A 23891-nucleotide genomic window follows, 5' to 3' on the forward strand; every position below is an offset into this window, starting at 1 on the left:
TGTGCATCTGGCTAATGCGGGTCCTGGGGAATTGAACCTGGGTCCTTTGGCCTTGCAGGCAAACATCTTAACCTTTCAGCCCCATAGTAGCTTTTAATTAGGAAGAGATTAAACATGAGACAGTCAGAAATGTTTACCTAACATTAGAAATTCTTTCTGAATAATGTTTCCACAATTATTCTGTCTAAAATTTTATAAGATAATATGAGGATAAATAATCAAGCATTATTTAACATAGCAGTTTTAATAGAATTAAAAAAATTAATATATTTGCAAGGAGTATGAGAGAGAGAGAATGGGCACACCAAGGCCTATTTTGTGCAGCTGGCTTTATGTGGGCCCTGGGGAATCAAACCCCGAGTCATTAGGATTTGCAGGCAAACACCTTAACTGCTGAGTCATCTCTCCAGCCCTATTAATAGAATTTAAAAGCAAATAATTCACTTATATATACCTATTACTTTGAATGTTGATTAAAAAACAAACCCCTAAAAAACAAAGCAAATGACTCATTTATGTAGCTGCTGTGGAATACCTATGAAAACCCTAGAAACTGTGAAGTGCTCTACAAAAGGTGTTTTCCCATTTTGGATTCTGAGCTGCAGAGGCTTTTAGCATAGAACTAAAACTTCAGTTGACTACTACTTTCTAGAAAGTAAAAAACAAAGACTCTAAAAGTAAAGGTTCTTCAAGATGTCAAATTTTCTGAGTTTGTTGTGGTAGTAACAAAACAGTAGGAATTAGTTCCAATATTTCTGTATAGAAACTAGTTTTACATTCTTGAGTGGAAAATATTATTCAAATAAAAGATGAATTAAGATGTTATTTCTGTTACACATTTATTTATATAATGAAATGTGATAGGTGCAAGTGAAGATGGGAATTAAAGATCTTGAGAGACCAATGATGCAAGCTCTGAGGCATGGGCAGAGAAAGAGTAATGAGACTGTAGTAAGTTGGAAGCTAGGCATGATGGTCATGTCTACAATCCCATTACTTGAAGATTGTTGTGAGCTCCAAACCAGCCTGGGCTAAAGAGCAAGGTATTTTCCTCCCTTCCCCCAAATTGAGGGAATCCTGAGTAGAATTCTTCAGGTGAGCTAGTCTAGTTTCTTTAAGATACAGAATGAAAGATGTGGGGAGTGGCTTCATTTATTGGAATAATACTTTTCACTTTCCATTCTTGTTTCCATCAGACAAACAGAATCAATGTATGAAGGGATGGGTGAAAATGTATGGATTGAGTCTTGAGTGTTGTATGGATTATATATTAGAGAGGGGAGGGAGGGAAAGAATGGGCATTCCAGGACCTCCAGCCATTGCAAACAAGCTCTAGATGCATGTACCACCTTGTGCATCTGGCTTATTATGTGTGTCCTGGGGAACTGAACCTGAGAGAGAGAGAAAGAGAGAGAAGGAGGGAGGGGAAGAGGGAGAGAATGGGAGTGCTGGGGCCTTCAGTCAGTGCAGATGAACTCCAGATACATGTGCCACCTTGTGTGTGTGGTTTACACGGGTCCTGGGGAATCAAATTCTGGGTTTTTTGGATTGGCAGGCAAGAGCCTTAACCACTAAATCATCTCTCCTGCCCTTCTCTCTATTTAAAATTTCTTTTTTCTTCTTTTTTTTTAATTTTAGAGAGAGAGAGAGAGACAGACAGACAGAGGATTGGTGTGCCAGGGCCTCAGTCAATGAACTCGAACTCCAGGTGCTTTTGCCACCTATTGGGCATGTGTGACCTTGCCTCATCTTTGTATGTTAGGCTTACATGGGATCTGGAGAGTCAAATCAGGGTCCTTAGGCTTTGCAGGCAAGCGCCTTAACCGCTAAGCCATCTCTCTAGCCCTTCTTACTGCTTTAAAAAATATATATTTGTTTTTGTTTATTTAATTTGGTTTTTTGTTTGTTTGTTCTTTCGAGGTAGGGTCTCACTGTAGCCCAGGATGACCTGTAATTATTTTGATTTTTTGATGTAGGGTCTCACTCTAGCTCAGGCTGACCTGGTATTCACTCTGAGGTCTCAGGTTAAAATACATTGGGAGATAGGAAGGGGGTAGAGTGTGTGTGTGTATGTGTGCATGCCCATCAGGGCCTCATGCCACCACAAACTTCAGATGTGTGTGCCCCTTTGTACATCTGGCTTTACATGGCACAGGGTCAAACCCTGACTGGCAAATTTTGCAAACAAGCTTCTTTAACAGCTGAACATCTCTCCAGCACCTCTTTTTTTAAAAATTTTTTTTTTGTTACTTTTATTTATTTACTTGAGAGCGACAGAGAAAGAGGCAGAGAGAGAGAGAGAGAGAGAGAGAGAAAGAAAGAGAATATGGGTGTGCCAAGGCCTCACCCACTGCAAACGAACTCCAGACTGTCCTGGGGAATTGAGACTCGAACCGTGGTCCTTGGACTTCACAGGCAAGTGCTTAACGGCTAAGCCATCTTTCCAGCCCCCTCTTCTCTTTTTAAATCCATGATGTCACTCTTTCCCAGGCTAACCTGGAACTCACAGTGATCCTTTTACCTCAGCCTCCCCCATGCTGGATTATAGGCATGAACCACTGGACCCAGACTCATTGTTTTTTTCCTAATACAGTTCTTGGAGCACTCTAAAATGCATTATCCCACTTGCCTTGTGGAAAATTGAACAAGAACTTTTCGAGGCTTGAGTAATTAAAACTTATCGTGGAAAATGTCAGACGTGTGCAGGAGGATAAGGTACTGATCCACAAGGGCTCGTTACTCAATTTTAGTGATTTGGTGACCTCATGGAGCCAGCCTCCCACTAGCCATATTCCTATCACTTAAACAGCTGTAGCAAATAGCTACATTTCATAATGGGTAGAAATTACACAGGATAGCTAAAATTGAGGACATCAGGCCAAGAACAGTGAAGAAAGATGTGGGCTGTGGTTGATGGGAACTCTCAAACCAGTGTGTCTTTTTCTGTGCTTGTATTTGGTCTTTTCTTCCCTTCCCCCACCCACTCCAAGGTAGGGTTTCATGCTAGCACAGGCTGACTTGGAACTCATTCTGTACTCCCAGGCTGGTCTTGAACTCACAATGATCCTCTTCTGCTTCTTGATTGCTGGGATCAAATGTGTGCACCATGACACCCAGCTTTGGCCTTTTCTTTTTTTGAGGTAGGGTCTCACACTAGCCCAGGCTGATCTGGAATTCACTATGTAGTAGTCTCAGGCTGGCCTCAAACTCCTACCTCTGCCTCCCAAGTGCTGGGATTAAAGGCATGAGCCACTACACCCAGCTCTTTTCTTTTTTCTTTTTTTTCCAGCTCTTTTCATGATGGCTGTGTTACTCCCAAGAAAGGTTTGCTCGAAATGTTCTCAGATTGTTTTATTACCCACTTTCAGATTGGGCTGTACCCTTTTGTGCTTGCTGCTTTTCTTCTTGGTGTTGTCTACATTCATTATTTACTTTTCACCAGTATTAAAATGTTGGGTAGTCTGTGGCAGGGCATGAAATGTAATTTGTCCTGGGACCAAACATTCACCTGAAGATGCATTTGTAATGTCTGCACAGCCAGGAGAAGAGTTCTTTTACATTAGGAAGAATTGCTCAGAGTGAGCTTTGTTGCCATCTTATTTCTAAAGTTCCATTGTCAAGATTAAAAAATGTGATTATAACCTAGCCATTCTGCTAGCTTTGAGTACTTTGAAGCTTAGGTTCTGTGGGGAAATCTTTAATTAGCTCTCTATAAATTAAAACTAACTTGATCCAATGAATATGAGTATTTAAGTAATTTGACTCTTAGTGATGAAAGATAACATTAAAGGTGGAAAAAAAAATAAAGAAAGAAAAAGGAACAGAAAAAAAGGCCTTGAGCAAGGTTTGACTTTTTTCACCCCTTTTTTTTCTGGACTGAAATGGAAGCTTTCTTTCAGGCGAATTCCCTGATGTTTGCTCTGTGTGACTTGGCTCCATATCTGTTCCTGCTAATATGTGGCATGGATTTGAGGTGGTTTGGGATCCGGATGTGCCCAAGTCTGTATTGCAAGTCGGGATTCACAGGCATTTTGTTGTAAAACTGGCTTGCTGCCTTCTGTTTTCCCTTTCTATCCTGAGTAGCTGCATTGTTTGTTGCAGTATATGCATTAGCTGTCCTCTGTGTTTAGTTTCCTGTAAGCTGACAAAGTGGGAGGGGCTTTATTTGATCCATGGCTGAATTTCACTGTATGAGTTCTTGAGTGTACACTGCAGCCATCTTAATTACACTGCTGTGCGACTGAGACTGTGCAGCTGTCTCAAAATGGCTGCTGACCCAATCTGTGTAGCTGCCTGGGCAGCAAGTGTGCAGTGAGGAGCCTTGTCACATGCACCAGGATCAGAGGTAAGAAGCAGTTACTCTACATTTTAAACATTACAGTCAGTAGACATTAGAATTTAACTAAGTTTATGTAGGAAAGTGAACTTGCTTGTGCAAAAGTTGAAGTGTTTGCTAGAACCTTTTAACCTGCATTATAGAAACAGTACACAGGATGTTGAGGTCAAAGGTTAATTCCTGTGATTTCTCACCATTTCATGTTGTGTCATTGTCTGGTCATTTGATCACCACTGTATTGCTTTTCTGACCCCACCTAATTTAATGTTCTGTTTGTGTTGTATATTTAGTTTAATTGATATTTGAAGAAATTCAAATAATATATTAATGCAATAGTTTTTTTAAAAAAGAAGGTATAACCCTTGATTTAGAGAAAAGCATGATTTTTTTTCCCTGCTTTTCAAAATAAATTATTATTTGGAAGCTTTCTAGGAAGGATAGTAATTACATAAATCATACAAAGTTTTTGGTATTGCCTTTTGCTTTTCTTTCTCTTTTGTTTTCGCAGTTTGGGCTCTAATTCTTTGTTAAACCTGCTGCCTTCTGGTACTCTTCTCTTAAATTTTTATAGTGTCTCACTTTATCCTTCAGAATTTTTTTTGGCTTAAAATGGAATTCTGATTCAGATTTTAAATTTAGGAATAATTTTACATCTAGACCTCCATAACTTTTTAAATTTAATGTATTCTTATGCCAAAAGAGCTGGAGTAAGTACTTGTTTTAGTTAAATGACATTATGTGCATTTATAGTAATATTGCAATTTTATATTATAATTTTCAAAAATATCTTAGCCTTGTTGTAAAGTAGAAATATTTATTGAGCTACTATAATTCCATTATTTCCCAGAAAATTGGGAGTAGGAATTAAAAAAAATTTTTTTTTGAGACAGGTCTCAATGTTGCTTTGGCCTGTAACTCTCTAAGGCCCTCATGGGCCCACCTTGGACCTCTGATCCTCCTGGCTCTACTTCTTAAACACTGAGTTTATAGACCCCCTACTGCCTAGCCTTCACACCAGAGAGAATGAAATTCTTTTTCACATACTTCAGATAGCAGAACAGTTACACTTTAAGTAGTACTTACATTGCAGTACTTATTAAACTTAAAAAAATATTTATTTATTTATTTGAGAGATAGAGGAAGAGAGAGAAAGAAAGGCAGATAGAGGGAGAGAATAGGTGTGCCAGGGCCTTTAGCCACCACAAACAAACTTTAGATCCATGTGCCACCTTGTGCAACCGGTTTATTGGTTTACATGGGTGCTGGTGAATCCAACTTGGGTCCCTGGGCTGTGAAGGCAAGAACCTTACCTGCTAAGTCGTCTCTTGCATCCTAAGTTGTTTTAAATGACATTCCCCCCCCCCCCCGCAAATATGCTAGAGTGATGGGAATATATTACTATTATGATACAGAACAGTAAATTCTGAACAAAGGAATTCTTTAGTTTTTTTTTTTTAGTTTTTACTCTCTCCCTTTTAGTTTTTACTTTCTCTCTCTCTCTCTTTTTTTTTTTCCCCTGAGGTAGCCCAGGCTGACATGGAATTCACTGTGTAGTCTCTCAGGGTGGCCTCGAACTCATGGCAGTTCTCCTACCTCTGCCTCCCGAGTGCTGGGATTAAAGGCGTGTGCCACCACACTGGCAGTTTTTACTCTTTTACACAATGCCTCATATACCCCGGGCTCACCCCCAATACTTAAATACTTGCTTTGTAGCTCAGGCTTGCCGTGAACTTGCAGTCTTCCTGTTGCAGCCTCCCAAGTGTTGCGATTACCTGTGTGCCCCACTATACCTAGCTGTAGAGCAACTGGTTTTTTTTTTTTTTTTTTTCCTCTCATGGTGGGATCTTACTGTATCCCAGGCTGACCTAGAACTCACTCTGGAGTCCCAGGCTGCTCTCAAACTATAAGTGATTCTCCTACGTGTGCTGGGATTAAATTTGTGTGCCACAATGCCGATTAGAGTTAACTTTTAGAACATCAACCTTTTGCAAATTAAATACTTATGGGGCACCCCAGCAAATAAAAAGGGTGCACATGGTATTTTATTGGAATGTACTTACTCTATAGTATAAATTTATAACATGTTTATAAGTATGTTTAATAAAAATAAAATGAAAGTGAGCAGTTAGGTTGAATCAAACTTTGAAATGAAATGACATATGACTCTTAGGGCTTTATATTAGTGTCCAGGTCTAGTTTGCTTATTTGTAGAACTTGAGTCTATAAGAGATTGGAATTCTGTTTGAAATTTATTCTAGAATTTATTAACCTTATAATGTTCTTTTGATTTTTACAATGGTCTGGAGTACAAGAGATACATATTAGATTTAATAGCTCAAAATTTCTGCCTTGTTGCAAACTTGTGTTTATTCTTACTATTGGTTATGATTTTATTATTTATATTTATTTATTTTTTCAAGGTAGGGTAGCCCAGGCTGACCTGGAATTTACTATGTAGTCTCAGGGTGGCTTCCAACTCACAATAATCCTACTTCTGTTTCCCATGTGCTGGGATTAAAGGCATGCACCACCATGCCCGGCTTGGTTTGTTATTGTAAATGTTGGATAAAAAGTTACTCAGTTGAAATTATTGAGCACGTTATGTTGGTTTTCCGTGGAACCCTAGGGAAATTTCAGTGATCCATTTTCTTTGCCTTCTATTGTGGACTAAAATCTACTCCTATGCTAAATAACCTTGTCACTTATCATGGGGAAACACTAACGCTCTGTGGTTACTTACTCTGTTATTACTAACGTTTTTCACTGCCATGTTGCAGTTTTGTAGTTGTAATATAAGCTAGACTTCTGGGATTATTACTTTCTGTCCAGTTGGTGGTACTTTTTCTGTATTGAATTACAGGTTTTGGGAACTGAATAATTAAGCTTGTGTATTACTCTGTTTTGTCATTCCCATTTGTTTATTATTTTTTATAAGTTGTTTTATTAGCATAAGCCTCAAAAAGGAGTAGCTCAAAAGTAGATAACTCATTGACCAAAAATATAGACCTAAATTTGAATCCCTTTCTGGCTACTTTTTTCTAATATTGACCAGCTAGTTCCATCTTGTTTACTTATCTATTAAGTCTGGGAAAAAGCCCTATTTGGCAAACATAAACTGAGAATTAGTTTACACAGTGTTTCTGAATAGTATCGTGAAATATTCTACAAATATCAGGTGTTCTAATTTTCCCAGTAATATTTGAATGTTTCTTAGTTTACTGATTTTCAAATGTCATCATATACTTTGTTATGTGTGACTAGAGTATTTTGAAAAATCTTGGCAGATTTGTCATATAATTCATGGTCAAAGGTAAGAAGTACTAAATAACATCAGTTTTTTACTTACTACAATTCCTTATTTATGTCTTTACTTCTGGGTCCTACTCTTGTTACATAATTAACCATCCTTTGCTGTGTGGGGATAATGATAGATGTATTCATAAAGTCAAGCCAGTATATAATGTTGTCATTACAGAATTGGAAGTGTAGGATAAATGTTTAAGTTCTAGTCTGGCTGAGTCTTCCACATACATTGTAAGAAAAATATCTCTATAAAGTGATAAGCCTAGTGTTTTGGATATTCAGTACAAATGAGAATCTGAAGAACAGCTCTCTTCAGTGGCTTTAAACTGACAGCTGCCAGATTTAGTTTTACCCTTTAACCATTACCCCATTTCTCTGTTGCTAATATTTAGTTGTCAAATTTAGCACAAATATCTAGGAAAAAAATGTTAGAATGGCAGACTTGTTTTCCTCTTGAGCACTGTAATCTGCATTGAATAAATGCTGCTCCTTCCTACAGGGCTTTACACCGGATTCTCCTCGTTAATTCATAGTGCGCTCCTGGCCAAAGGCAGTTCCTCTTCACTCTCTTTCATGCTTATTTAATGGCTGATTGTCAGTCCTCAGTATTTTAACCAGGACTAGTATATGCAAAGTAAATCTATTCTCTAGAACATATGACACCTTTGATAGCTTTTCACTCTGTCCTAATTTTTTAATGTTAAGAGTACCGTGGAGGCTAATTGAAAGGAGATTTAGTGACATTGTCCTAAAGTGACAATTGATTTTAAGTGAGAAGATTAAAGAAGTGCCCATTAGAAACATATAAAAGGACTCCTGAGGTCGTTTATTGTGATGATAATCTGTTTTCTTTCTATAAATGTTTTCACTATGCTAAAGACATTATTCCTGTCAACTTAATGTTTTTAATGGTGCTACTGAATAAGAAAGCATTTAATTGTATTCTAAAATGCAGTTTACTGAACACGTAAATGAAGTAACATTTTATAAATGATTGTTGCTGAGATTAATTGAATTCATAAATTTTTACATGGATTAAATTTTCTAATAGAAAAATTTAATTGAAAATGTTTTCTAATAAAAAGATTCCTTAAGTAAATTAGATAACATTGGAAGCCACTATACACAATTTTTGAGAATTCATGTTTACTTACAATAAAGTACACTTACTGTATTAGCTGTGTAAGAACTGCCTTGGTGTTGCATGAAGTATTGTAGTTTATAATCTTTTTATTTATTTGCTTATTTGAGAGAGAAAGAAGCACATAGAGAGAATGGGTTCACCAGGGCCTCTAGCCACTGTGAAGGAACTCCAGACATGTGTGCCACCTAGTACAGGTGGCTTACATGGGTCCTGAAGCCTCAAACCTGAGTCCTTAGGCTTCACAGGCAAGCACCGTAACTGCTAAGACCCTTAGGCAGTATATCTTTTTTTCAAATTTTTATTAACAACTTCCATGATTATAAAAAATATCCCATGGTAATACCCTCCCTCCCCCCACTTTCCTCTTTGGAACTCCATTCTCCATCATATCCTCTCCCCCTCTCAATCTGTCTCTTTTATTTTGATGTCATGATCTTTTCCTACTTTTATGATGGTCTTGTGTGAGTAGTGTCAGGCACTGTGAGGTCATGGATATCCAGGCCATTTTGTGTCTGGAGGAATGTGTTGTAAGGAGTCCTGCCCTTCCTTTGGCTCTTACATTCTTTCTGCCACCTCTTCCGCAATGGACCCTGAGCCTTGGAAGGTGTGATAGAGATATTGCAGTGCTGAGCACTCTGGTCACTTCTTTCCAGCACCATGATGCCTTTTGAGTCACCCCAAGGTCACTGCCATCTGAAAAGAGAAGATTCTCTATCAAAAGTGAGAGTAGCGTTAATATAAGGGTATGAACATTAAGAGAAGTGTTTACTGGGCAGTTTGATAAGCATAGTATATACATTTAGCCAGACAGCAGCAGATGTTACACCCCTAGGGCTCATGACTACCCCTCTTTTAAGTTTTTAGTATCAGGGATGTATTCCCTCCCATGGAGTGGGCCTCCAGTCCAATTAGAGGGCATTTGGCTTCCACCATGACAGATGTGCCACTATTGCACCCGTTGGCTCATTTGGCCTGGCTGGCCAAATATAAGCTTCCAGTGTCCACTGTTGAGTATCTTCACTGGTGATTTCTCTTTCTCCCATTGAACTGCATGCAGAATGGCTTCTTCCAGCTTTCTGTCAGCTGGTCTACATGGAGGAGGTTATCAGCTCAGTTCCAGTAGGATTTTTCAGTGGCCTTGCAGCCCAGGTATGTGGAGTCTTCAGCAATAGGGTCTTACCATCTATTCCTGGTGGGAAACCAAGGGTTAGGCAGTATTTTTATGGGATGAGGAAATTACTTGTTTCTAAGACATCAGTTTCTTATTTTAGAATGGGGATAATGTATTCCTTATGGAGCAGATACTGGAATAACCAACATAAATTATATAGTTCAGTGGGGCACCAAGTAGGTGTGAATTACAGTGTTTACCTTTCCTCACAGGTTCCTTGTAGTAGATTTTTTTCTTTCTTCGTTTTTTCTTCCAGTAATTTTTTTCAGGAAGAGTGGAGTTGAAGAGAAATGTGGGCTGCTTGTTGCTGTAGAAAAGAGTCTTTAGGGATAGGGGCTTCTTGAGTGACGTACGACAGTTCCCGTGAGCAAAGTGTTCAGAATCTCAAAGCAAACACCTTAAATGAAAGCCTGTAGTGGCAGCACAGGGCTATGATTCCAGCCCCTGGGAAGTAGGGGCAGGAGAGTCAGGGCTTCAAGGCCAGCCTGGGCTACATGAGAGCCTGTTTCATAAAACACACACACACACAAACCCAAAACTAAACCAAAACAAAAACCAAAAAGAGCTGAGACGATGGCTCAGTGGTTAATGATGTTTGCTTGCAAAGTATGTTGGCCTGGGTTTGATTCCCCAATACCTACATAAAAGGCAGATGCAAATGAACTCCAGACACATGTACTGCCTTGTGCATCTGGTTTATGTGAGTACAGGAGAATCAAACTGGAGTCAGGCTTCACAGGCAAGCGCTTTATCCCCTAAGTCATCTTGTCAGTCCTGAGATCTCAGAGATCCTTTTGTTTGTTTGTTTGTTTTGAGGTAGGGTCTTACCCAGGCTGACTTGGAATTCACTAGGTAATCTCAGGGTGGCCTCGAACTCACGGCAATATTCTCCAGTGCTGGGATTAAAGGCATGTACCACCACTCCTGGCCAGAGATCTTTAAAAAAAATATTTTTGTTGTTTTTGGTTTTTTCTAAGGTAGGGTCTCACTCTAGCTCAGGCTAACCTGGAATTCATTATGTATTCTCAGGGTGGCCTCGAACTCCCAGTGATCCTCCTACCTCTGCCTCCCGAGTGCTGGGATTAAAGGCGTGCACCACCACGCCTGGCTACTAAATATATTTTTTATGTATTTATGAGATTAAAAGTTAGACAGTGTGTGCTATTGCTGCTTATATGAATTCCAGACACATGTACCACTTTGTGTGTCTGGTGTTACATGGGAATTGGGGACTTGAACCCAGGCTGGCAAGCTTTGCAAACAAGTGCTTTTAACTTTTGAGCCAGCTCCCCAGCCCAGTGCAGAGATCCTGAGATAAGAATATAGCCTGGGTAACATTTAAGTTATCTACCTGTTAGTAACCTACATTAATCTTTTTATTAGGTCTTCATTATATATGGTGGGGTGGGGGTGATCTCCACTGTAGCCCAGGCTGACCTGGAAATCATTATGCAGTCCTAGGCTGTTCTTGAACACACGACTATCTTCCTACTGCTGCCTCCCATGTGTCAATATGTCCAGTGAAAACGCACATTTTTACATTAATTTATTTATATGTTTGTGTATGGACATGATAAGGTCTCTTGACACGCAGATGCAGGTGCCTCTTGGTGTTTGGCTTTTATGTGGGTGTTGGGTGTCTGGCTTTGCAAGCAGTCTTCTCTAGCCACTGAGTCATTTCTGTAGCCTTGAATGATTTTTTTTTTTTTTTTTTTTTTTTTGGTTTTTCGAGGTAGGGTCTAACTTTAGCCCATCCTGAGACTATCTAGTGAATCGCATGTCAGCCTGGGCTAGAGTGAGACCGAAAAAGTGGAGATGTAGAATTATATAGTCATAGGTCATAAAGTAGCGAAAAGCCATTTATTTTTTAATATTTATTTTTTTGAGAGATAAAGAATGGGTAGGCCAGGGTCTCCTGCCTCTGCAAACAGAGTCCAGACATATGTGCCACCTTGGGCATCTGGCTTTAAGGGGATCAAGAATCAAACCTGGGCTAGCAGGTTTTGCAAGCAAAACCCTAGGCCATTTCTCCTGTGCTCTAAAAGCATTTTAAACAAAGACATTCACATGCATACGTTCTTGCCCAGTAAAATCTGGCTAATATAACTATGTCAATGATGTAGGGTTTAAAATTTTTTTAATTACTATTTTTCATTTTTTTTTTTTTTTTGAGGGTAAGGGTCTATGCTGACCTGAAACTCACTCTCTAGCCTAGGCTGGCCTAGAACGCACTGGGATCCTCCTACCTCTCAGCCTTCCTGAGTGCTGGGATTAAAGATGTATGCTACCACAAAAGGTTTAATAATGTAGTTTTGACAAGAGTGAGGCACTGACAAAATAGGTCCTTGTGAGGATGTTTGTACTTTAATGTGTCTGTGTTTTGATAATTAGAACATACATGCTTTAGTGATATTACTAAGCAGTAAATTTATTGAATTATTTGACCATTATAATGATATCTTTTGAGTATGCACATGTCTTATTTGGTGAACTATGTTTCTAAGAGCAAATCTGCTTAATGATATTTACTATCTAATTGATTAATAAAATTTGAAAAGTTATTGTAGATTAGAGTGAGGGATACTTTTTGGTAGTATGAATTACAGTTTTAATGATTGTAAAATAGCAACTGTTAAATTTCATGTGCTTAGTAGTGTATAACACAATTAAGCTAAAGGTTTTTAGTATCTTTGAAGATTAAATTTTTATGTGCCTGGGGTGGAATTTCAGCTATATAAGAATTATAAACTCATTTTACTACTTGAATTATGTTAATAAATACATATATTCTAGAACCAGTCAGTGCTTGTTGGGGAATGAATGGGGAGGGTTTACTTAGGAGTGTACTCTCTTAGTTTGGTCTTGAAATTGGGACTGCTTTATGTAAATTGTTCTTACTGGCGCCAGCTAGCTGTAGCTGCAGTCTGGCTGTGTTAGGGCAGCGAATAATATGTGTCATGGATTTTCTCTTTGGAATGTATAAGAATTCAGCCTTGGACTCACTGAAAGAACAGAGTTGGTGCATTAGAATCACAGTAGTGAGACCTCCAAGGTTGGCAGTGAATATGTGGAACAGTGAGCGCATATAAAAACCTTTTAAACTTTTAGTTCTGCTCTTAAGGATTTCTGCCTATTGATTCTACTGGGTAATATGTGAGAGGTTCTTAACTACATACAGTTGCTGCAGATCCACAGTGGTTGACATCATTGAAAGCAGTACAAAGCATATGGATTCTAGTCATTTTCTCTTGAAACACTCATTTTGGAGATAAACTGTGTGTTCTGTTAGCTTCTTTGATGTATTGAATGACTTTTTTTTGGCTTTGTGTTTAATGGGATATTTGCTGCACAAACTATACAACAGATGTGAAACATCATCGAAAGGAATTTTAATATGTAGCCAGTCTATATTTCTGTTCTTTTTTTAATGAATATGAACCAAACAAGAAATCTAAACTCAAGAAGGCTGAGCTAGAAGTCTGTTAGCTTTTAATGTTTATAAAAATGAACTAATAGCAGTGGCTTAAAGAAGAGGAAGCCTTTCACAGGATCAAGCTGCCCACAGGTAAGAAATAGATTTAGGCCCTTCTGTGACACCTCTGCTGCCCCTAGGTGTTAGACCTAGTGTTTTTATTTTTGTTTCTAGTTGTAGTAATAACAGGTTGGTAGATTGTTTAATGTTAATATTCAGGAAAATTTGAGTGCCATGTTTGGATTTAGTCTTTTATAAAAATGTTATTTTCATCTTTTCTTTATTTCCTCACAGTTGAGTTGAAATGAACAACAATGGGCTTCATATGACTGTTACTCATGAATGTAATTTGTTCATACCACTTAGAAATAAGTTATAGATATTTTTTCACTGTAGTCTGTGTTCTCAGTTGTACTGACAACCACTGGTACATGTAGAGAGATAACATTCTATAACTTTACTAACTGTAAATTTTATTTTGTTTTACTTTTTTGAGGCAGGGTCTTTCTCTAGCCCAGACTGACCTGGAACTCACCCTGGAGCCCAGGCGGGCTTCAAATCATGGTGACCCTACTACCTCAGCCTCCCACATGCTAAGATTTAAGGTGTGAGCCATTATGCTTAGCATGTATAAATTCTCAGTGTCAATTGAACCCTTTGTATTGTACAAATTGGATTGCTTAATGTACATTAGACAACATACGTTTACACATGCGTAATCATCAAGCTTCTCATTCCACATTAATAACCATTCCAACATATTTAAATTTTTAACAAAATGAGTGTAAAACTAACATGAATGTGTTAATTAGAAATTTCCTTGCACTTAATACTTTATTTCATAAATTCACCAAATGGTGCACAGCATTTGTTATTCTTTCTGATTTTTGTGAGGTAGGGTCTCACTCTAGCCCATGTTATCCTTTTTTTTTTTATATCTTCTAAAATGCTGTGTATAGGAAAACAGACCCAGTGAAATAAAAACAAACAACTATATAAAATAAAAGCTATATATATCTTTAATGTTACGGTGTGAAAGTATGTTTGTGAAGAAATGCATGTATGCATGTCCATTGCCCAAAAATAAATTATCTCACTTATTTATTTAATCATTTTGGGGGAGTTGGCATAGGGGAATAAGAAAAATTCATTAGGCACTTTCCTGATCTTTTCCTTAAAACAATAGACTCTGCAAAAGTGTTCATGCTTGTCAGGTGTTGGTGGCACTGAGGTAGGAGGATGGCTGCAGCGAGTTTGAGGACAGCGTGGGCTGCTGAGCGAATTCTAGGTCAGCCTGGGCTGGAATGAGACCCTGCTTCAACAATGACAAAAAGTGATAGTGTTAGGTGGGGTTCCAGTTCTTTAGCTTCTGAGAGGTAACTAACTGGTTATTTATTACTATGTGGTTGTGTGTTTAAAACTTGAAAGCTAGCTGTTGTAGAATACAATCAGATTTCAAGAGCATGAACTTATTTTGTTGCCTTTTGGCAAAGAGAAAAGTCATGAAGATACAAGTGTATAATTTGTGAGACTGTTGAGATTTGGTGTATGTGACCCAAAATCTGGGGCTTATCTGATGTCGTCACTCACACTGCTGGTAATCTCAGCAATTGGAAAGTTGAGGCAGGAGGATTAAAACGCCAGACAGGACTACTTAAGTGAATTCAAGGACAACCTGGATTACTTAGTGAGACTTCCAAAATAACAACAAAACCTAAACCAAGCTGGGCTTGTTGGTGCAAGCCTCTAACCCTCAGCATTCTGGAGGCAGAGGGTAGGACACTTGCTTTGAATTTGAGGCCAACCTGGGACTATAGAGTGAGTTTCAGGTCAGCTTGGGCTAGAGTGAGACCCTGCTTTGAAAAATAAAACTAAACAAGCAAACAAAAACCAACCCAAGTCAAAATCTGGAGGATAAAAGTGAGTTTTTTAGTCCTTTATTCCTTTTAGACAATAAAATTATTAAGCATACGGTGTAGAACCACAAAAGTTTTTGACATGATATGCGCCAAAGTGGATGAGTAGCGCTTACATTCACTTTGCGCAGGACTCCACTGCTCCTGACAAGTGATACTTCATTTCTGCTTCAGCATTTAAAAAATTTATTAACTTGAAAGACAGACAGAGAGAGAGAGAGAGAGAGAGAGAGCACGAGAGTGAGAGAGAAACATGGCATGCCAGGGCCTCTAGTCACTGCAACTGAATTCCAGACTTAGGAGCCACTTTGTGTATTGGGCTTTATGTGCATACTGGGGAATCAAACTCTGGTCATCAAGCTTTGCAAGCCTCTAAATGCCAAGCTGTTGCCTCTGTTTCAGCATTTAAAAAATATTTATTTATTTTACAGAGAGAGAGATTGGGGGGGGGAGAAAACGAGGGTGCCAGGGCTTCCAACCACTGCAAATGGACTCCAGACGCATGGGCTACTTGTGCATCTGGCTTATATGGGTTCTGGGGAATCAGACCTGGGTTCTTAGGCTTCAAAGGCAAGTTCTTTAACTGCCATCTTTCCAGTCTTGGCTTTAGCATTTTTAATGGCCAGTTCGATCAACTCTGATTTCATAATCCACCTCCATTTTTTTTTTTTTTTTTTTTGGTGGACATCCGACAAACTTGTTTTAAGACAAAATTGCCTTTTACCTTACCTTGTCACTTCCATTTGCCTCATGTCTGAGTTTGCCTGAAACCATTAAAATTTCCATATCTTTTCTAGGTTAACTGTGATTTCTTTTCCCCAGGGTTATTTGTATATGTCACAGACTATTCCTTGGCATGGCTATCCTCTTAACTCTTTTTGTTTTTAAATAAATTCATAGTTTCATTAAGACAAAACTGACAGTATACCATGAAGTTTACATTTAAACAAAATTTTTGAACATTTAACACATGTCTAAAATGATTTAACAATGTAGCTATAGATGCAGGTCTAGACGATATGGAGAACTGATGAGTCTCATGATTCAAGACCAAGCATTTTGGGTATCGGTTAATCTGAAGATTTTATATTGTGCTTTCTTTTTTTTTTAAAAAAAAAAATATATATATATTTTTAAGTCCAAGCAGAAAGCGATAGAAGAGACAGAATGGGCGTGCCAGACCCTCCATTTGCTTTGTGTGTCTGGGTCTACATGGGCACTGGGGAATCAGACTCAGGTTGTTAGGCTCTATAGGCAAGTGCCTTAACCACTGCACAATGTCTCCAGCCCGATATTGTGTTTTCAAGTCAACCACTACCCCAATATGAAAATTAATTGTCTCCTGAGACCAGGGCTTTTGAAGTATTCAACCCTTGAATTGATTCAGTGAAATTTGTGTTGTCTATGACTGAATTCTGCCATTCAATTTCAGAGTTCAAATTTGGGGGTGGGGAATGGGCTCCAAGAGGTTTACCCCTTAAGAAAAGGGTTTCCTATCTCTTATGCTACCCCTTGCCCTTCCCACAGTGCTTCAGCCAGTGGCTTGGATGGACAAACTGATACAAAGTTTTTATTTTTATTTATTTGAGACAGAGAGAGAGAGACGGGGGGGGGGGACACAAGACAGAGAAAGTGTGTGAGAGAGAGGCAGCCAGCGAGAGAGAAAATATGAATGGGTACACTTAGGGCATTCAGCCACTGCAAGTGAACTCCAGATGCATGCACTACCTTGTGCATCTGGCTTACGTGGGACTTGGAGGACTGAATGTTAGGCTTTGCAGACAAACACCTTAACCACTAAGACATCTCTCCAGCCTTTTTTTTTTTTCAAAATAATTATTTAATTTATTTGATGGATGCACCAGGGCCTCTAGCCACTGCAAACAAATTCCAAATACATGTGCCACCTTGTGCATCAGGCTTTTTGTGGGTACTGGGGAATTAGACCTGGGTCTTTTAACTTTGCAGGCAAATGCTTTAAGTGTTAAGCCATGTACCTCTCCAGCCCTCAGGCCTCTAATTTTATCCAAGCCCATGCTGTTCATCCCTACTCCTCCCTACCCCATCCCTCCCACCCCTAATTAATATACCAGTAATAGCCAAAAACTATACTAAGAATTAATCTTTCTCTTTTTTGTCATCCTCCTCCAAGGGCCTTTCCTCATAGAAGGATGTGACAACCTGTGGGCATTGATTGACATTGGCTTCCTTGCAGGGACCAGGTCAGCCGCATCCCCGGGCTTGCATTTCCTCGGGAGCATGGGCTCTCCACTGGACTCTAGTACAATAAACCACCCTGGCTGCACACCTTGAGCACAGCCTCGTGGCTTTTCCGACTCTGGTTTGTTCCCCTCTCCCTCCCCTCCCCTCCCCTCCCCTCCTCTCCCTTCCCCCTCATCTCTCCTCTTAGCATGTCAGTTGGTGTTTTTTTTAAATTAATTAATTAATTTATTTATTTGAGAGTGACAGAGAGAAAGACAGATAGAGGGAGAGAGAGAGAATGGGCGAGCCAGGGCTTCCAGCCTCTGCAAACAAACTCCAGATGCGTGCGCCCCCTTGTGCATCTGGCTAACGTGGGTCCTGGGGAACCGAGCCTCGAAGCGGGGTCCTTAGGTTTCACAGGCAAGCCCTGTTTTTTTTTTTTTTTTTTACTTTTTAGAGTTTGTATATTGAAAGTTGAAGCAGAAAATGAAAAATAAGATTTTTACACAATTTCATTAAGTTTCATACTTTAAGAACTAAAATATCCTACAAAGCTATGCTATATTTATATACCAACATACGTTATTTTCAACTACTTTTAAAAAGTATTGGCAATTTATTTTTAGATTCTTATAAAGAAGTATACAGTTATTTTTAGCTCTAGAAAGGATGGAACTCTTTCATTGTACAAATTAAAACATGAAATAAACTTGTAAATCTATACTCAATCACTTAATTGTTTTTGTTTTTTGTTTGTTTGTTTTTTTGTGGTAGGGTTTCACTCTAGCTCAGGCTGACCTGGAATTTACTATGTAATTTCAGGGTGGCCTCAAACTCTCTGGGATTAAAAGCATGTACCACCACTCCCAGCTTCACTAAAATATTAGCATACATATAAGAGGACTGCTTTCTCAAACTTATCATTTTGGTATGACAAACAGGAGTCTTCTGACATTTACATGAAAGTCAGAAGTTTAGCTAAAATATATCCTAAATAGTAATAAATGAGTCGGGTGTAGTGGCACACGCCTTTAATCCCAGCACTCGGGAGGCAGAGGTAGGAGGATTGCTGTGAGTTCGAGGCCACCCTGAGACTCCATAGTGAATTCCAGGTCAGCTTGGACTAGAGTGAGACCCTACCTCGAAAAAAAAAAGTAATAAATGAATTTGGGATGGGAATAAAAAAAAAAAGTTCCAAAGTCTCTTGAGCAGTGAGAGTGCCTTAAAATATGGAACACTTCACGAATTTGTGTGTCATCCTTGTGCAGGGACCGTGCTAGTCTTCTCTGTACAGTTCCAGTTTTATTATATGTGCTGCTGAAGCAAGAACCCATTTTGAAATTTTAAAGATAAGTTTTATGCTGGGCGTGGTGGCACACGACTTTAATCCCAGCACTTGGAGTTCAAGGCCACACTGAGACTACATTGTGAATTCCAGGTCAGCCTGGGCTAGAGTGGGACCTTACCTTGAAAAAACAAACAAACAAAAAAAAACCAAACCATAATATATATGTTTTACATAGGTTTTATATGTCTACTCTTTGATTTTTGGGTTAGCATTTGTCTTGCATAACTTTTCCATACTGCTTTATTATTAGATATGCATCTTGTATATGGTACTTAACCTGATAATATTCTCATCTTACTAGCTTGAAGTCCAGCTACTGTCTTTTTTCCTGATAGTTTTATTTCTGCCGTGATAGTCCCCCGCCCCCATATTCTGTAATCCCTAAACCCTCTAGCTTCCACGTTGAAATTTCTGGTGATTTAATTTTAATTCTGATTTTTTTTTTTTAATTTGGTTTTTCAAGTTAGGGTCTCACTTTAGCCCAGGCTGACTGTGTAGTCCATGTAATCTTGAATTGAGAGTGATTCTCCGGCCTCTGCCTCCCAAATGCTGGGATTAAAGGCGTGTGCCACCATGCCCAGCTTTAGCTCTGAAGTTTAAAAATGTATTTGTGTATGGAGTACAGGTATGCCTGTGCCATGGTGTGTGCGTGGAGGTCTGAGGACAGCTTGGGGCTGTCTTCCCTATTCCACCACATGGAGACGGTTTCTTCTGGAACCCGCTCGGCCTTTGTTCTCTGGCTGCTTCCTCTTTGTTCACCCGAAAGAGGCCTCCATCAAAGTGCGAGGATCACAGACGCGCACCATGGCTTCTGTCTTTCACCTGGCATTTAAGGATCCACTTCAGGCTGAGGAGGCAAGCACTTTAGCCACAGAACCGTCTCTCCAGTCCTGAAAACTTACTTTAAGCATGATGAATCTGCCAATCTACATTTATTTCAGCCTGTCCTTGATTTTTTTTTTTTTTAGCATTGTTTTCTTTTTTTTTTTTTAATTTTTTTAAAATTTATTTATTTGAGAGCGACAGACACAGAGAGAAAGACAGATAGAGGGAGAGAGAGAGAATGGGCGCGCCAGGGCTTCCAGCCTCTGCAAACGAACTCCAGACGCGAGCGCCCCCTTGTGCATCTGGCTAACGTGGGACCTGGGGAACTGAGCCCCGAACCGGGGTCCTTAGGCTTCACAGGCAAGCGCTTAACCGCTAAGCCATCTCTCCAGCTCGAGCTTTGTTTTCTTTATCAGATTGTTTCTTGGGGATTAAAAACAATTTAAAAAAAAATTTATTTGAGAGCGAGAAGAGAGAGAAAGAGAATGGGCATGCCAGGGCTTTCAGCAGCTGCAAATGCACTCTGGTCACTTGCGACACCTTGTGCATGTGGCTTACATGGGTCCTGGGGAATCAATCCTTGGTCCGTTGACTTAATGGTTAAGCCATCTCTCCACCTACTTCTTAGGGATTTTTGTACCTTTAATATATCCTCATGTAATTATTTTATAGCAAAATTTTCCCACTTAGAAGTAGGTATTTTTAGTTTGGTTGTTAATAGAGTTCCAGGGAAAAAGTTATTTTCCTTGAACTTTTAGGTTGTTTACTTTAGCATTTAGTATTGCTCATGACAAGTCTGATGTCAGTTTATGTTTTGTTTTTGCATGTGTGGTATATGTGCATGGATGTATGTCATATAGATGTGTGGGTGCATGTCTGTGCGTTCTCATTAGGTGTCTTCCTCCTTTATTCTCCACTCTCTTTTTGGAGACAGGGTCTCGTTACACCTGGAGCTCACCTGTTGGGCTAGATGAGCTCAGCTCCAGGGATATGGATCTCCTTGCATTGAGATTCCCAGCACCGCCACACATGGTTGTATGTGGGTGCTAGTGATCTGAACTCAGGTCCTCACGCCTGTGTGGCCAGTCCATCTTCCCAGCCCCTCAGTTTAATTCTCACATCTTTTTTTTTTTTTTTCGAGGTAGGATCTCCTAGCTTGTGCTGACCTGGAATTCACTGTAATTCTCACATCTTTCTAAAGGATTTTTTTAAATGTTAAATTTAAGAACTTTAATATATGAACATATTGTACAAACCAAAGGTATTATTAGCATTTTTCATCAGCTTTCTGAAAGTTACATGTCTAGATGATAGCAAAGATTTTATTTTACTTGATTTTAGTCTTGTGACACGCAGTAGTAGTCCTAAGCCATTAGAAACCTTTACATTTCTTTAGTTCTTATTTTTCTTCTTACTTTGTTTTTTTCCTACCTTTTTCCTTTTTTTACCCCTCCAGAAAACTTGTCAATGAAAATTACTATTTCAGTTTCTTCGTATTTTGTAGCTTTAATATATTTCCTTTCCTGTCGTGAATTACTTTTTCTTCATTGTATCTTTAGGTATTTGAGTTTGTACTGATTTGGTTAGGATTGCTACAACATTGAGTAAAATATCACACTTTTGTTTTTGCCTTTAGTTTATACACTTATATTATTTTTTAAATTATTTATTTATTTACTATCAGAGAGAGACAGACAGATAGTGGGTGCACCAAGGCCTCTAGCTGCTGCAAAGGCCTGTAGATGCGTGTACCACTTTGTGCATCTGGCTTTTACATGGGTACTGGGGAATTGAACTTGGTTCATTAGGTTTTGCAGGCAAACATCTTAAATGCTAAGCAATCTCTCCAGTCTGCCTATGACCTTTTAGTATGAAGTCTGATGTTTTCTGGGTGTAAGTTACCTTTATGCTGTAAGGTTTTATTTTTCTCCATGTTTACTTTTTCTATTTTTGATTTTTTGAGATAGGATCTCACTCTAGTGCAGGTTGACCTGGAACTAACTGTAGCTCTAGGCTGTCCTCAAACTCATGGAAATCCTCCTACCTCAGCTGCCCAAGTGATAGGATTAAAGGCATGCGCCACCATACCTGGCTTCCATACTTAATTTTATTTTTTTCTTTGAGGTAGGGTCTTACTCTAGCTCAGGCTGACCTGGAATTGACTTTGTAGTTTCAGGCTGGCCTCAAACTCAAGGAGATCCTTCTGCCTCTGCCTCCCAAGCACTGAGATTAAAGGGGTTCGCCACCCTACCTGGTCATATTTAATTTTTAATGAATGAATAAATGCTAAAATACTGTCTTACTAATTTCTATTGAGAAGTGACAGATAATTTTTGTAACACTATGAGGTTATTAATAAGATTCCTAAATTTTATAATTGTTAGAAGTTTCAAATTGAAAAATGGTGTGGTCTGGTGTATAAACTTAACTCATCTTTAAAAAAATTATTTAAGAGAAGCCTGGGGGGGAGGAGAGAATGGGCAAGCCAGGGCATTTACCACCTGTGTATCTGGCTTACATGGGTCCTGGCAAATTGGACCTGGGACATCAGTTACGCTTCGCATATAAGCACTTTAACTGCTAAGCCATCTTTCCAGCTCTTAGCTCATCTTTTTGGAGTTAGCTAGGCATACAGGGATAAAAGAATGTGAGGAAATGAATTTTGTCTGTAGTCCATGAAGAGTTAATTAATCATAGTTACTTCCCACATAATGCTGCCCAATTCTCTGCAAGGGGTTATTCTTTTTTTTTTTGGTTGAATTTAAGAGATGAATTTATTGGTAGATAATATTAACATCTATTTCAATATACCCAAAATTCACCTTATATATGTTAAACAAATGCAAAGAAAAAGAATACTGAAAGCAACACAGCCAGCTAAATATCCAGCTTACAGATGAGTTAAGTTCCAAAATACTGTTTAGTATCTGGTGCATGGAGGTTTTCACAAACCTTTAGAAACAGTAAGTTCCCTATGAGCCCATAAAGGCCATTTAAATAGTGTAGGTAACTATAGTGCTAAGGCCATCACAAAGTAACCTTCTCTATATCATATATGCATTTGTATGTGAAGTTCACTGTATCTCCATGGAAACCTTTCTACATACTCACCTTGGTGCCAGCACTGAGCACATCCTCTCTATGTAGGTATATAATCAACATTCCCTTTGATGGTCCCCAAGTTGTGCTCAGAACTTCAGAAGAGAAATGGATCAAGATTCTTAATCATTTTAAGTAACTGAGGTAGAATAAGTAACCTCCAAGGACACCTTCCAGATGCCCCAAGTCTGTTTTTCCTCCACCCCAAGCAAGGGGTATTCTTTACACCACACACACACACACACACACACACACACACACACACACACGTTTGTGCTGTTAACAGTGGCTAGTCAGTTGTTTGTTTGCTTACCAGAAGAGTACCTTTCAAGTTATAGCAGAGAAAATTTGGTAAAAACTTTTGAGGAAACTGGCCTGGAGAGATACCTCAATGGACAAGAATGCCTTTGGTGCATGTGTGAGAACCCATGTAAAAGGCCGGGCATGGGTGGATGGACACGCATATAACCCCATTGAGGGGGTGGAGTTGGAAGATCGCTGTGGTTCCCTTATCAGAAAGTCTAATTAAAAAAATGAGTTTGTCTCAGAAATAAGTCAGAAGAATAATCGTGGTGGTCACCTGAGATCTTCCTTTGCCTCCACATGTGTAGGTGTTTGCATTTGCACACACCTAAAAACACACAAACCTTGAGAAATGTAAGTATTTGGAAATATCCAAATAAGGTCCTGGGTCTGAAGTTGTGAACCCTTGAAAAGAGTTTAATTGTGTTTGGCCTATTCTTATTGGATGTCCTTGTGACATTTTTCATTTCTCTATTCCTCCTACTTCTCTGCTTTATCTTCTTCTGCTTGTTTAAATTCTGGAGGCTCTAGGCTCAGTTAAATCCTTTAATGTGGCAGAGAGCCAGATTTCCAATAGGCCCAAACTGAGCATGCTGCTGTTGCTTAGCAACTACTCGTGAAGTCTTATGGCTATAACTGAATTATAAATAGGGTTATGAGCAGAAGTGCATTAGAGATTGAGATTGCAAAGAAAGGCAACCTTTTATTCTACCAATTGAATTTGAGTGTTTAAAAATTTTTTTTAATGTGTTCAGTTTTCAGAAATCTATGT

The 23891-nt window shown here is 39.0% G+C and overlaps 1 protein-coding gene and 1 non-coding gene across 7 annotated transcripts in view; one reads left to right on the forward strand and one right to left on the reverse strand.

Annotated features, from left to right (window-relative positions):
- LOC101604446 (activating transcription factor 7 interacting protein) overlaps positions 1-23891 on the forward strand; it is a 138561-nt gene that overhangs the window by 9845 nt on the left and 104825 nt on the right. For 2 of the 6 annotated variants that reach the window (XM_045139815.1, XM_045139814.1), the window contains exon 1: positions 4205-4345. The exons of 2 other annotated variants lie outside the window; for them this stretch is intronic. In XM_045139815.1, coding sequence (XP_044995750.1) covers positions 4329-4345 — 17 coding nt within the window. In that variant the 5' untranslated portion in view covers positions 4205-4328. Of the gene's footprint in view, positions 1-4204; positions 4346-13383; positions 13520-23891 lie in introns of those variants that run through there. 2 more of the 6 variants (XM_045139813.1, XM_045139818.1) reach the window with 2 other exon arrangements.
- On the reverse strand, positions 18768-18870 carry LOC123456501. Its single transcript, XR_006634576.1, has one exon. It is a non-coding gene; the product is annotated as a U6 spliceosomal RNA (small nuclear RNA).

The sequence above is a fragment of the Jaculus jaculus genome, chromosome 23 (assembly GCF_020740685.1).
Source record: "Jaculus jaculus isolate mJacJac1 chromosome 23, mJacJac1.mat.Y.cur, whole genome shotgun sequence".
Lineage (NCBI taxonomy): Eukaryota > Metazoa > Chordata > Mammalia > Rodentia > Dipodidae > Jaculus > Jaculus jaculus.